A 14922-nucleotide genomic window follows, 5' to 3' on the forward strand; every position below is an offset into this window, starting at 1 on the left:
CTTTTTTTTCTTTAAATGCTTTGATTCTGATAACCATATACAACACCTATATATTTTGTTTTAAAAAGCAATGCTCTCTGTTGGCCCACAGACCAGAGAGTCAAGGGTTCGATTCCGGTCAAGGGCACATACCTAGGTTGCGGTTGGGTCCCGGCCCTGGTCCGGGTTGTGTGGGAGGCAACCAGTCGATGTGTCTCTCTCACATCGATGTTTCTCTCTCTCTCTCTGAAGATAAATGGGAAAAAAATACCCTCGGGTGAGGATGAAAAAATAATAATAATAAAATTTAAAAAATAAAAAGTAACGTTTTCTCCAGGTGAATAGGCACCCAGTGATAAAACAACCACAACACTTCAACTTTATGAATTTCATACATGTCTTATTTCTACTCTACAACAGCAGTGAGCACCTTGGGGAAAAAGTCTAGAAACATAAAATTCTGATGCTCCTTGGAAAATTCATTTAAAAATCACCCTGGCCTGTTTGGCTCAGCGGTTAGAGCATCGGCCTGTGGTCCAGAGAGACTTGGGTTTGGTTCCCGCTAAGGGCATGTACTTTGGTTGCAGTTTGTCCCTGGCCCTGGTGGGGTTGTGCGGGTGGCAACCACTCGATGTGTCCCTTTCACGTCGATGTTTCTCTCTCTTCCTCTCTCTCCCTCCTGCTCTATCTGAACAAAAAAAATGAAAAAATGTCCTCGGGTGAGGATAAAAAAAAAAGTCTACCATAGGATACTAGGAATCTGTAAGAATCCAGGCCAGACAGACGTGGTGGGTGTTTCAGCTTCACCTAACCATGTACTGTGCTCCATGCGTATGTTTCTTCAGCAGAAAGATGGGCAAACAGTCCCCGAGCAGACGGCGAGCTGAGTGCAGCGATGGTTTTACTCTCTCTGTCTCCCCGCACCTAACAGTCTCTAGCACGTGGCTCAACGATGTTGACTGAGTTAATTTACAGTTGATCTCATCTTGTGACTAGTTGAGGTTTCCATAATTAAAAATCCAGTATTTTTTACTAAACTGGTGCTTCTCAAACATTTGAGGGCATAATGATCACTTTGGAAATTTGGTAAAAGTCAGAATTCAGGGGCCGCACCCCAGAGCTTCTAATAGGGTCGGTCCAAGTTGAAGTCCAGTGATCTGCATTTTAAGTACTTCTCCCAGGTGATTTGGGAAGAGATCGTCTGGAAACCACTCTTTGAGGTGCATGGTTTTAAAAGCATCCTCCTCGACCCACAAATAAAATACCAAACCAAAGCAAAACTTTAGGGAAGATAAATTGTATCAAATAGCGATCATCATATTGGCTTTTATTTAAATAATTTATTCAGCTATTCATAATTTCCTGCGTTTCTTTACACACATCTACATTCATAGCCACCAAACTGGAGAAGGGTGACTTCACCTCTGAAGCAGAGGCAGGTGGGTTGCTATTTTATTGGTAGATCATGAAGGATGCTTTTAAACCTGTTTTCGACCAGCACTGGGCCAGATGACTCAGTCTCTGGTTGAGAACCAGGTGAGGCATTTATCTTTAAACATTGGGCTCAGACTGATCCCAGAGAGAGCCTTGCAGAATCGGAGCCTGAGGCAGGGAAAGCATGTGCTGAATCTCCAGCACTGTTTTAATTTAAAAAGGAAGGGAGAGGGAAAGAGAGATAGAAACATCGATCAGAAAGAAGATCAATTGACTGCCTCTTGCACGCCCCCTACTGGGGATCGGGCCCACAACCTGGGCATGTGCCCTGACTGGGAATCGAACCAGCGACCTCTTGGTACATGGGTCGACGCTCAACCACTGAACCACACTGGCCAGGCTCTAACACTATTTTAAAAATTCCCTTTCTTTTTGTGTCTTCTGAGTGTGTAGTAAATGTGCACAAGGGAAATGCCTGTATGATGGACCATCACTGGGTAATTACTGGTATCCTCTTAACATTGTAAATGATGTCTATGTTTTTCAGGAGGAAGAAAACAAAACTTGGACCGCAGATTTCTATTAACTAAAGAGGACATTTTATCCAATTTTGACATTTTTAAGAAAGTAAGTTTCTTCTCCCTCAAATTAGTAAGACTGTTCATATCACCTGGATAGACTCCTAGCTGGTCTTCACGCTCTTCTGAGCCGTGATGGGCACGGGAAGGGTTCGCCCTGTTTCCTGATTGGGGTTTGCTGTACGTCTCCCCCAGCAGACTCCAAAGCTGGTTTAGAGAAAGAAAAGTCGTAACCATTATTTAGAATCGAGTGAATGAACAGTTTCTTTTTTCTAATCACCATGTTAACATTTCCTTTTAGAAGGAGCAGGTTTTAAGCTATAAGTCTCATCCAGCAGAAGATGGCGGAACTGATAACCCTGCTTTCAACCACATGGAATTGAACTTCACAAATCACAGCGGCAGGATCAGTGGGACTCACCTGTGAAGCAGCTGTGGTATTAGATGACCTTACACAGTGTCCCAGTTCTTTGTTTTCTAAGATAATCCGATCATGTTTCGATGTATAAATTTTTGTCTATCATGAGTGTTTTGGGGAAACCTTCGGCAGATGAAATTTTAAAGCAGTGCCCTGACTGTCCTCATTCATGACACTCATTCATCACCGCCACCGTGCAGGTCAGAGTTCCAGCATTGCCCTCTTGCACTTGTTTATTTCCATGAAGCTATGGTTGTGAAAGTGATGACCCCTTATGTGCCGAAAGGCTAGTACACGCATATACACATCCTTGATGGTCAAAAGCATATTCTATTTTTTAAATTTTTTTATCCTCACCCTAGGACATTTGTCCACATTTTGTTCAGATAGAGTGGGAGGGAGAGAGAGGAAGAGAGAAAGAGAGAAACATCGACATGAAAGGAACACATCGAGTGGCTGCCACCCGCACGACCAACCAGGGCCAGGGACAAACAGCAACCGAGGTACGCGCCCTGAGCGGGAACCGAACCAGGGGCTCTCTGGACCGCAGACCAATGCTCTAACCGCCGAGCCAAACCGGCCAGGGCCAAAGGCATATTCTTAAATTCAGGCATTATTACAAATAGTTTTCATGATTTTGGTGCTAGCATATAAGCTTTGGAGGTTTGTGAAAATCATAATTAATATTGAAAAGAGCTTTTCTTCCTCCTACTACTTAGTCTATTCTTAGGGTGCAGTGAGGTGACTGGTCTGTGTTGTGAGTATCTTTGCTTCTCATTGAGCCCTGTCACTGCAGGGCACATAGTAACCTTGGAACCAGCTCTGGCCCAAGCAGGTGGTAATTAAGAACATGCTGTTTGGGACAGAACATGGGTCCAGTGAGCAGCGTCTTCTTGGTGCTGTGCTTCTATTCTTCTGCCTATTGCTTGTTGGCTAGATTTCCTGGCCACTGGCTGCTTGTGTCTCCTTTGTTCGGCTCTGGTTCTTCTCTGCATTGCTGGTTTCTTTCCTATCAACTTTGGTTCTGCTGTGCACTTTTCCTTTGCTTGCTTCCTAATTTCCTGTTCACACTGTTGTCTTGAGACACCCCAAGTGAATCATGCTAACCCACATCCTGGTTCACTAAGCTCCAGCCTATACATTATAAATACCCATGAGTCTGATACTGGCTCAAGTACCTTCAGCATAGCTACTCATGCACTTGGTGATCCAAGGACATTTAATGGTTAAAAATTATTAAGCTCCATGGAGTTAGATGATTATACTGAGTTCTATTAAGCTGAATTTTTTTAACATCCACTACTTTGTTATTAATTAAATTTAATGATACATATGCTTAGAAATCTTGATTTCTAGTAATTTCTAATATATTCACCCTGTTAACGAGCTAAATTACATAGGTAAATACTACTATTATTCTTTAATGTTCTGAAATTATTAAGTATATGCTTTGTTCCATGTTTCAACATTTCAAGTAGCAGTCTCAAAGTTCATTGTGTTTATTTTGCTATGTTTCTAACTAAGAGTTTGGTAAAGCTTTTATCAATAACTTTTATTTCCTGTGGTACCCACATTTGATATGGTTTAGAGTTTTTTTTTTGGACCAGCTGTCCAATGTTTTAAAGTAATTTCAGAAATATTTAAGTACATTAAAATATTTTATAATTAAATATTTTTTGCTTATTTTCTGATATTAAGGTAAGCGTGCTCTGTAACTTACAGTTGCCAATTGAAAAGACTAAGAAATAAAAAAAATGGGAAGTAACATTTATCTAAAACAGAGATATATATAACATTTAAATTAACAGTATATTCATATATTTTATATATATAGATGTTATTTTTAAATCAATATATTTGTAAGCATACATTGAATTTTGTAAATCTATAAGTTTTAATACTTAGAAAGACAATCTTATTTGTTTTATGAGAGTGTAATTTGAACTGTTGTTATTTATTTAATAATCATAAATGCACATGTGTGCAGAATTTTTCAATTTTAGAAATCAAAATCAGGTTATTTAAGTAATTTTTTCTCCTTCCTGGCTGTCATGGGGTTTTGCAATGTATTCTTTTTTTAAAATAATGTTTTTATTGATTTCTTGGAGAGAGAGAGATAGAAACATTGATGCGAGAAACATCGATCGGCTGCCTTCTGCACACCCCCTACTGGGGATGGAGCCTGCAACCTGGGCATGTGCCCTGACTAGGAATCAAACCAGGACCTCTCAGTCCCTGGGATGACGTTCAATCCCCTGAGCCACACTAGCCGGGCTGCAATGTATTCTCAATGAGAGATAAGGTACCTCCATCCTCTACTTTCTTATACCAAAGCATATCTAAATCTTTGTGCAAAATTGCCAAAGAGTCTTCTAACTGATCTTTCTCATCTACATGTAAAGAGTAAATGTCACAAAGTGTATAAATGTTATGATGCAAAATAATGACCATGTATTTTCACAGCATTTTGAAAATACTGACTATAGAATTGTGAATAATTATGACAACAACTGTTAAGAGTTTTGTTTTCTAACATGATTTCCAGAATTAACCCACATTAGGATGAAGGAAATATTAAGTATATGTATATGATGATTTAATGATATCGTTTTGTTTATGAAAACCCAAGTATCATTTATTGTTAACATTTGAGTGTCTGTCCATGATGTCAATACAGGGGACAGGGATGGAGAAGATTTGGGAAGTTACTTACCCTCTGTGTTGATTCTAATAGGAAATTCAGACTTTTTTCTAATACTGATTGTTAATACGAAGTCAACTGAGTGCATGACCATTTAGTTACTTAAAATTCACTGTACAATTTAGTCATGGTAAAACTTACACATTTAAATTGGGTGCCTATTGTTTGTGAAAAAAACAAAACAAACCCTTGAGAGACTTGAAGATTGTAATGTATAACATGGTTGCATTTCTGATTTTTCAACTTGCTGATTAAACTCTCTACACATGTCTTTGAACTTGTCTGTTCTTGGGGGATCGACTATAATTAATTTTATCAGCTTTTACAAGAAGTTGTTTCCACTCTATTTACTACATAAAGGTCTCTTTCTATATACAATATAGATTATGAAAGTGTAAGCAAATAAACATGCAAAATTTTTGTTACTGAATAATACATTTTAAGTAATTAACTCCATATTTGAAAATAGAAAGTAACACCTTTAATACTGGATATTTCTTAGCCATTATCTCTCCGACTATTTCCTCCTTTCCCATGTTCTCTATTCTGTAACTCTAACTCCTACTACACGAATATTGCAACTTTGTATCCTATCCTCCACGTCTTCTAATCTGCTTCATAACTTCTACCTTTTTATATTTATGTGATGCATCCTGGATGATTACAAAGCGTCATTTGAGCTCTAACCAGAAGTAAAACTATATAATTTTGAAGCAGAGAAATATGAAGCCTCCTAGTCAGAGTAAGACAGAGTAAGGAACTTGATGTTTCAGTAACTATCACATACAAAGTACAGTGCAATTTAAAATAGGGCCATTTTTTGAGGTAGATGGAGGGAAAGAGGGAGGTGGGTGAGCGAGGTGGAGAGATGAGAGAAGAGACAGGATACATAGATTTACCTTCCTTCGGAGACCATGCAGGTGTGTGGAAGCTGTGTGGAAGCCGCGATACCCAGGCAAAGACAAGATCCCAAAACTGGCAGGAGAGAGTCAAGAAGTACCTTGTACGTGCAGTTGAGGCAAGGGCCTGGCTCATGGAGGCTGTCTAGGGATGCAGTGATCAAGCAGAGAAGGGAGACATGGGACGAGTTTCAGAGGAAAATGTGGTTGTGACATAATTCAGAAAATTGAAGCAATGACCTTCCCTTCTCCTTGGAGCATTCAGTGGCCTCCTTGGCTCTTTTTCATGTTCAATAATCAGCTCATTGATGTTTATAACTCAGAAAAGGGCTGCTTCAGCAAATACCAGAGAAAAGAGGGATTTCTTCTTGGCGTTTCAGTGTCAAAAATCTAGCTCTGAAGTTAACGAGGCTAAAATATCTCGGAAGGGAAGAGCTAGGCGCTCGAAGCCCTGGAGGAGAAACGGATCTCCATGCTGGAGGGCAGAGGGACGAGAGTGTATGTACTCGTGGGGCTCCGAGGACGGGTCTCTGTGGGTCACTGCTCCACGTGCTGAGTGCTGGGGTGGCAACAGCAATCACCCTAAGTTTGCGGGATTTGAAAATCAACAGAACTTTAAGCCTGGTTAGGGCTTAAAGCCACAAGACCCCAGGAAGTACAAAGCTGAGTGCTATGTCTGGGCAGGCATATATATGGCTTTGGGGTGTCAGAGAGACCTCACTGTGTTAAAATTTTGTTTTTCCTTTATTGATTTTGGAGAGAAAGGAAGGAAGAGGGAGAGAGGGATAGAAACTTCGATGAGAGAAAACATTGATTGGCTGCCTCCTGCACGCCCCCCACTGGGGATTTGGCCCATAACCTGGGCATGTGCCCTGACTGGGAATCAAACTGGCGACCTCTTGGTGCATGGGTTGACGCCAACCACTGAGCCACACCAGCTGGGAGAGACTTTACCATGTTAAATAACCACAGAAGCAGAATTTGCTGAATGAGGTACCCAGGCAAATATGAATTCAGCCTCACAATTTCCTACAACCTAGTGTGGTAGAAGGTAAGGAAAGAAACCCACATGGGAATTGGGCTCAAATAGGCTGAGACCTGTTTAGACTTGACAACCAGGAATTTTATGGTTTCTGAACAGAACATGAACATTATAACCTTAGTTTAAAAAAATCTAGGCAGGTTGGAGAGGTAATGGGAGGAAGAAATACTGTTCTCCTTTTATAGCAAGTAATCAGCACTGTAGCTAAACGTTTATTTCAACCTCAATGCTTGTGATCTCTCTCTGAAACAGGCTCATCGGTGTTCACTGGTGTATTCTTAGCATCTAGAACAGAGTCTGGCCCTGTCAATGTTTGTTGAGTCAATGAATTCAAACAACTCCTGCCTCTCAGAGTTTTCATCCACATTTTTCCTTGTTTGTTTTTATTTTTTCTTTTTATTTTTTTATCCTCACCCGAGGACATTTTTCCAATTTTTGTACAGATAGAGTGAGAGGGAGAGAGAGAGAGAGAAACATCGACGTGAAAGGGACACATCGAGTGGCTGCCACCTGCACGACCAACCAGGGCCGGGGACAAACTGCAACCGAAGTACGTGCCCTTAGCGGGAACCGAACCCGGGTCTCTTCGGACCGCAGGCCGACGCTCTAACCGCTGAGCCAAACCGGCCAGGGCTCCTTGTTTGTTTTTAAATGAGGGTCACAGGTTTGATTCCCTGGGAAGCAGAGTCTAAAACGTAGTTTAATATGCTTAGTGCTCATTACGAAGCACTTTGGGATCAACAGCTGTGGAAGGAAGCAGGTGTGAGCAGAGCTGGAGGCTGGGCTGTAAGGCAGGTGCAAGGACCACCCCCACAGAGACTCTGAGGGGAGAGGAGCCCTTCCGAGTTCTCCCAAGTTGGGCCAAGACAGCCAAGCTTTCGTAGTCCTGCACCAAGTACTTGTTGCTAAGGGCTGGCAGGGCAGGGGAGTGTCTTAGACCAGGTGCCCTTTGCGGTGAGGCAGGCAGGGAGGGCGGGAGACGAAGGCTTTCTGCTGATCCCAGCGGCGGGGGCACGAAGTCCTTACTAGAAGGGGGATCTCCGCAGTGTACTTCGGTGTCCACTTCATGAGGTAACTGCATTGTAGAGACTTTAAATCACTCACCCAAGGTCATGCACCTTGGCTCCGAACTTAGTTTCATCTCACGCCAGAGCCCATAATCCTTTAGTTCTGTTGTACATGCTGATGTGAGCTCTCGCTGAAACCGGCGAGGGTGGGGTTGGAGGTGGGAGGACGTGTTCTCAGGTTTTGGGGTTAATACAGTGCAGGTCAAGGTGAAGGGCCTTTGTGTGACACGGACTCGGTCCTTTAAGAAATGCCCAGTGTTCTGCTCAGCTAGGAGCCCGGCAGTGCTTTGTGTCGGATGACATGGTCACCTGAGGACTGCTACAACGTGAAATTGCTCCCCACCCACCTTTCCACCGGAGTGATATTCTCCAAATATCATTGTCATATAAAACTAATGAGGTTTAGCCTGGATGGTAGAGTATATTAAAGTAATTCAAATGATGGCAAATACTGACTAGATCAGCAGTTTTCAGAGTAGTCCGGAACGAACAGCATCAGTGCCACCTGGGTACTTGCAGCGGCTGGAATTCTTGGGCCCGCCTTAGACCGAGTCAGAAACAGCGCTGGTGGCACCCAGGTGACAGGAACGCGTGCCAGAGTTCATTCGAGAGCTACTGGATCAGACGAGGATGATTAGTAGGAAAAACAAACTGGGTTTATGGTTAGCAAACAAATGATACAGAATCGATTTCTTTAAAAGTACTTTGTTCACAGTATTTGCTTTGCATATTGGACCTCAGTCCTTTCGGAGGATCACAACTTCCTAATTAGTAAGGTCTGAAATAATGACGTTAAATGACCTTCGTGGGGACTAATGTCCAGGCAAGCTGAGCGCAGCCAGCATAGGGTCCCACTGTAACAGCTCTGGTATTTACCCCTCCCTACCAGGTGATGAATGGATGCACATCGAGTGCATCACGTATTTAAAATCACTCATGCAATGAAAACACTGTCAAGCAAGCCTTCCTTACATTTTTGTTGTTGACAATATTATAAAAGTGGGATCTATATCCAGACAGTCAATTGGTAGTCTGGGGAAATGACTCTATGTCGCTGCTGGAAAGACAGTAGCCAGCCCTTTAATCTGAATGACTCACTTTTTCACTACAGTAGAGGATTATATAAAGTTGAGGTCTTACCCTTGGCTTTTTCATGGTGAAATAAATTTATGGGAAAGTGAGTTCAAATTGATTGCATGTGATAAGCAAAAGTGTATCTCTCCCCTTTAGACTCATTTGAGAAACACTGAAACTTGACATAGGCATCACACCCTGTTAGGCGCCGGGGGGGGGGGTGGTTCTTGATCTCTAACGCGTGCTAGGGTCTGAGGGTATAGAACAGACATGCACTAGCCGAGGAAAGGGTCCGAGAGAGTGGGGCAGATTACGCCATCGGAGTCCAGGCAGAGGGAACCCAGTGGACGGGACTTGATGGGAGATGTACTTGTTGAATAGTTTGAGCTAGACCTTGAAGCTAGAGATGATCTGAGTAGGCGAAGAGAGAAAGGATGTTTTGCCAGGAAGTGTGGTGCATGAGGAAGAGGATAAGCAAAGCTTTGACAGGAGGGAAGGAGTCCAGTCTGCGAGAGAATGAGAGGGGGTGGACCTGGTCAGCACGGGGACGGGCCTGACGTGGAGGGGGATGGTGTGCAAGCAGCCCGCTCTGAAGGCCACGGTGCAGTTAGGACTTTCACCAGAACTCGCCTGAGTCACTCAGGGTTTGCAAGTACTGCATCTAGGAAGGTGTGCTGCCCGGTAGGGGCATTTGCTGTATTCTTACTCTGCCTGCTTCGGAATAATGTATTTGCAGTCACAACACTGAATCATGAAAGGAAGGATACGTGGGTTGCAATTTCCTTTGTTTAAGAAATCCTTGAGAGTGTATGGTACATTTAAACAAAATATGTTTTTATTGTTTTTGTTGTTGTTGTTGTTTGTTTGTTTTTTTTAGAGAGAGAAACATAAATTGGCTGCCTTCTACATGCCTCCTACTGGGGATTCAGCCCACAACCCAGGCATGTGCCCTGACCAGGAATCGAACCAAGACCTCTCAGTCCATGGGACGGTGCTCAATCCACTGAACCACACCAGCCGGGAAAGAGTTCTATTTAAAAATATCTGCTAAAATAAAATTTTGCGGGGTCCAAGATTAACATTCCCCCTCCCCGCTAACAATTGGAATAACTTTATATCCCAAATCATTACTTTCCTGAGGGATCCAGAGTACCAAGGTTTTAATGAAAGTTTGAGGATTGAAGTAAGATATTTCTAACAGTCTAGTCTTATAAAGACTCATAGATTAGGTATACTAGAAAATCCTCAAATTATGGCCTACTCATTATGCATGATATTTAAAATATTTTACCATCAGGAAAAGGAAACAAAGTTCATAAATATATGCTAATGTTTTGATGGGTATGTCATTTGGTTTTGCATGCATTCACCCAATAAACACTTGGTTTATTTTTTTCTAGTTTTATTGAGATATAATGGACATATAATGCTGTATAAGTTTAAGGTGTATAGCAAATGATTTAACTGATATATATTGTGAAACAATTATCAGAGTAAGTTTAGTGAACATCTATCATCTCATAGATACAACAAAGAAAAAGGAAACAATGTTTTATTCCCTTAATGAGAACTCTTAGGATTTACTCTCTTAACAACTTTTAAATATATGTACCACACAACAGAGTTAACCTTAGTCATCTTATTGTACATTACATCTCTAGAACTTATTTATCTTTTTAAAGTGAAATATAATTCACATATAGCATTATATTAGTTTCAGGTGTTCTACATAACAATTGATATTTGTATATATTACAAAACAATGACCATAGTGTGTGTGGTTAGCATTCATCACAGTTATTAAATATTTTTTCTGATGATGAGCACTTTTAAGATCTACTCCATTAGCAACTTTCAAATATATAATACAGTATTAGCAACTATAATCGCCATGCTGTACATTACATTCCCAGGACTTATTTATTTTATAACTGGAAGTTTATACCTTTTGACCACTTTCACCTGCATCTCCCACACCTCATCTTCTGCCTCTGCAACCAATCTGTCCTCTGTACCTTTGAATAATTTATTTTTTTGGTTAAGTTTCGCTATTTTTCTTTTAGATTCCACGTGTAAGTGAGGTCATAAGGTATTTGTTTTTCTCAATTTGACTTATCTCATTTAGTATAATGCCCTCAAGGTCCATCCATGCTGTCACAAAGTGCAAGATTTACTACTATTTTATGGCTGAATAATCTTTTATTGTGTGTATATGCACCATATTTTCTTTATCCATGTATCCATCAATGGACACTTAGGTTGCTTTTACGTCTTGGCTATTGGAAAGAATGCTGCAATGAACATGAGGGTGCAGATATCTTTCTACATTAATATTTTCATTTTCTTTTAGTAAATAGTCATAAGTGGAATTGTTGATTCACACTGTAGTTCTATTTTTAATTTTTTGAAGAGCCTCTATACTATGTTCTGTAGTGGCTGCACCAATTTGCATTCCCACCAACAGTACAATGCACAAGGGGTCCTTTTTCTCCACATCCTCGCCAACACTTAATTTCTCTTCGTTTTGATGATAGCCATTCTAACAGGTGTGAGATGATAGCTCATGGTGCGTCTAATTTGCATTTCCCTGATGATTAGTGATGTTGAGTATTTTTTCATGTACCTATAGTAATTAAATGATTTAAATTTCTCTCTTTGAAGTACTTTTGCTGCATCCCATAAGTTCTGGTAGGTTGTATTTTCATTTGACACTTTTTAATTTTATTTTTGATTCATTGGCTGTTCAGAAGAGTGTTGTAATTTCCATGTATATATAGGCATACCCTGGAGATATTGAAAGTTTAATTCTAGACCACTGCAATACAGCCAATATTGCAACAAAGCAAATCACATGGTTTTTGCAGCAGGGGGTTCTCAGTACATATAAAAGTTATGTTCGCAGTATACTATAGTCTATTTAGTGTGCAATAAATAGCATTATGTCTAAAAAATGTACATACCTTAATTGACAATACTTTTTTTTTTGCTAAAAAATGCTAACCATCATCTGAAACTTCAGTGATTCATACTCTTTTTGTGGGTAGAGGGTCTTTCTTTCCATTTGAAAATAATGCAATGTCTGTGAAGTGTAATGGGCAAAGCACAATAGAACTAGGTGTGCATTTATTGGTGACTTTTCCAATTTCCTTCCTGTTATTGATTTTTAGTTTTCTACCATTGTGATCAGAGCAGACACTTGGTATAATTTCAATCTTTTTAAATTTGTTAAAAATTGTTTTGTGACCTAGCAAATGGTCTGTCCTAGAAAATGTCCCACGTGCACTCGAATGTGTACACTGCTGTTGTCAAACGGAATATTGTGTATATGTCTATTTGGTCCATTTGGTTTATAGTGTTGCTCAAATTCTGTCTCTTATGGATTCTCTGTTTGAATGTATCTATCCATGATTGAGAGTGGGGGTATTCGAATTACAAGCTATCATTGTACTGTTGTTTAGTTCTCCTTTTATTTTATTTTTTTTTTTTTTAAAAATATTTATTTATTTATTTTATGGTACGTGCCCCTAGTGGGAACCGAACCTGGGACTCTCTGGTCTGCAGGCCGACGCTCAACCACTGAGCCAAACTGGCCAGGGCTAGTTCTCCTTTTAGTTCTGTTAGATTTTGCTTTATATATTTAGATGTCCTGACATTGGGTAAAAATATTTATAATTGTTATATTGTCTAGATGGCTTGAACCCTTTATTATGATGACCTTCTTTGTCTTGTTTTACCATTTTTGGTTTAATGTCTACATTGTCTGATATCAGTAATAGCTCCCTCTGCTTTGTTTGTTTGTTTGTTCTGGTGGCTATGTGCTGGAAATACCTCTTCCCGTCATCTCTCGCTCCTTCTCACTGTCTTTAGGCTGCAGTGAGTCTCTTGTAGGCAACATGATGTACTGGATCTTGTTTTTTATCCATTCAGCCGTCCTGTGTCTTTTTTATGTTCAATTTCTTTTTTGATACGTAAAACTTAGTATTACCCTTTTATTCATTGTTTTCTTGCTGGCTTGTGGGTCCCTTGTTCCTTGCTTTTTATTCTATTGTCTTTGTTGTTTTTATGTCTTTTGATATCAGCATGCTTTGACTTCTTTATCATATTCTTTTGTGTAATTCTTACAGGTTTTTTCTTGTGGTTACCATGAGGCTCACATGTAACATCTTAAAACATGAATACTTTATTTTAAACCAGTAACAACTTTGATGGCATTCCTAAATGTTCCAATTTTACATCTCTCCCTCACATTTTAGGTTACTGATGTTATAGTTCCCATTTTTTATATTGTGTATCCAATAACATATTATTGTAGGTATGGTCATTTTTACTACTTTTGTTTTTTAACTTTTACACTAGAGTTGTAAGTGAATTACGAACCACCATTGCTATATTACAGAATCTGACTTTAAAAAAAATCATTTTTTTCATTTTCCAGTTACAGTTAACATACAATATTATATTAGTTTCAGGTGTACATTCCAGTGATTAGACATTTACTTACTAAGTGATCATCTTGATGAATCTCGCACCCATCTGACACCACACATAGTTAAGAGAATATTATTGACTATATTCCTATACTGTACTTTACTTCTCCGTGACTATTCTGTAACTACCAATTTTTACTTCTCAATTCCTTCACCTTTTTCACCCAGTCCCCCAACCTCTCCATCCCATCTGGCAATCATCAAAATGTTCTCTATATTAATGAGTCTGTTTCTGTTTTCTTGTTCATATATTTTGTGTTTATTAGAGTCAAATGTTGATAGATATGTATTTATTGTCATTTTATTTTTCAGCTTTTTATATATATTTTTTCTTTTCTTCTTTTTTTCAAAGAACACCCTTTAACATTTCATGTATCCTGTTTTGGTGGTGATGAACTCTTTTAGCTTTTTCTTGCCTGGGAAGCTCTCTATCTGTCCTTCGATTCTAAGTAACTTTTCTGAGTAGAGTAATCTTGGTTGCAGGCAGAATCTAACTTTGTAAATATTAGTGAGTTTTCTGCTACCTTCTTGTTTTATTTATTTTATTTTCATTTCTTTATTGATTTTAGAGAGAGAGAAAGGGAGAGGGAGAGAGAGATAGAAACATCGATGAGAGAGAACATCAATTGGCCGCCTCCTGCATGCCCCCCACTGGGGATTTGGCCCATAACCTGGGCACGTGCCCTGACCAGGAATGAAACCGGTGACCTTTTGGTGCATGGGTTGACAGTCAACCAGTGAGCCACACTGGCTGGGCTACCTTCTTGTTTTGTATGATGTTAATTGGCACCTTTATACTTTGACTCACCCTGCCAAGTACCTTGGTCATGGCTCTGCAGATGAGCAAAGCTATTGGTTGGGACTACTCCTTGGACATGGCCTGTGGGAGCTCAGCCCCCAAAGATCTGAGTGCTGGTTGTTGTAAGCTCCTCCCCATCCTTCATCACAATCAAATACCTAGCGGTCAAGTTTTGCAGATTCTCCTGTAATTCCTGCGCAGTGAGACCTATGTAGGGGTTCTGAAGAAGCGACCCACAATTCTGGGGGAGCTGGATGTCCACACTGGGCTCTCTCTTCCCCCTGGAGGGCTGTAGCCCACCTCTTGGTGAGGTGCTGAGGCCAGCCTGAGGAAGGGGCAACCTGGTCATTGTGTAGCCGCCCCCCTTACCCTTCTAATGAGGTCTGTGTTGGTCTCCATGATGCAGTGGGGTGCTTCAGCTTCACCCTCCTGCCTCAGAATTCT

At 40.4% G+C, this 14922-nt stretch overlaps 1 protein-coding gene across 1 annotated transcript in view; it reads left to right on the forward strand.

Annotated features, from left to right (window-relative positions):
* The window catches only part of SLC5A8 (solute carrier family 5 member 8), a 36837-nt gene extending 34419 nt beyond the window's left edge, over window positions 1-2418 (forward strand). The window contains exons 14-15 of the mRNA XM_036252517.1: window positions 1961-2040; window positions 2293-2418. Coding sequence (XP_036108410.1) covers window positions 1961-2040; window positions 2293-2418 — 206 coding nt within the window. The remainder of the gene's footprint in view (window positions 1-1960; window positions 2041-2292) is intronic.
* The last annotated feature ends 12504 nt before the right edge of the window (window positions 2419-14922 follow it).

This window comes from Molossus molossus, unplaced genomic scaffold (assembly GCF_014108415.1).
Source record: "Molossus molossus isolate mMolMol1 unplaced genomic scaffold, mMolMol1.p scaffold_m16_p_10, whole genome shotgun sequence".
In the NCBI taxonomy this organism is placed as follows: domain Eukaryota; kingdom Metazoa; phylum Chordata; class Mammalia; order Chiroptera; family Molossidae; genus Molossus; species Molossus molossus.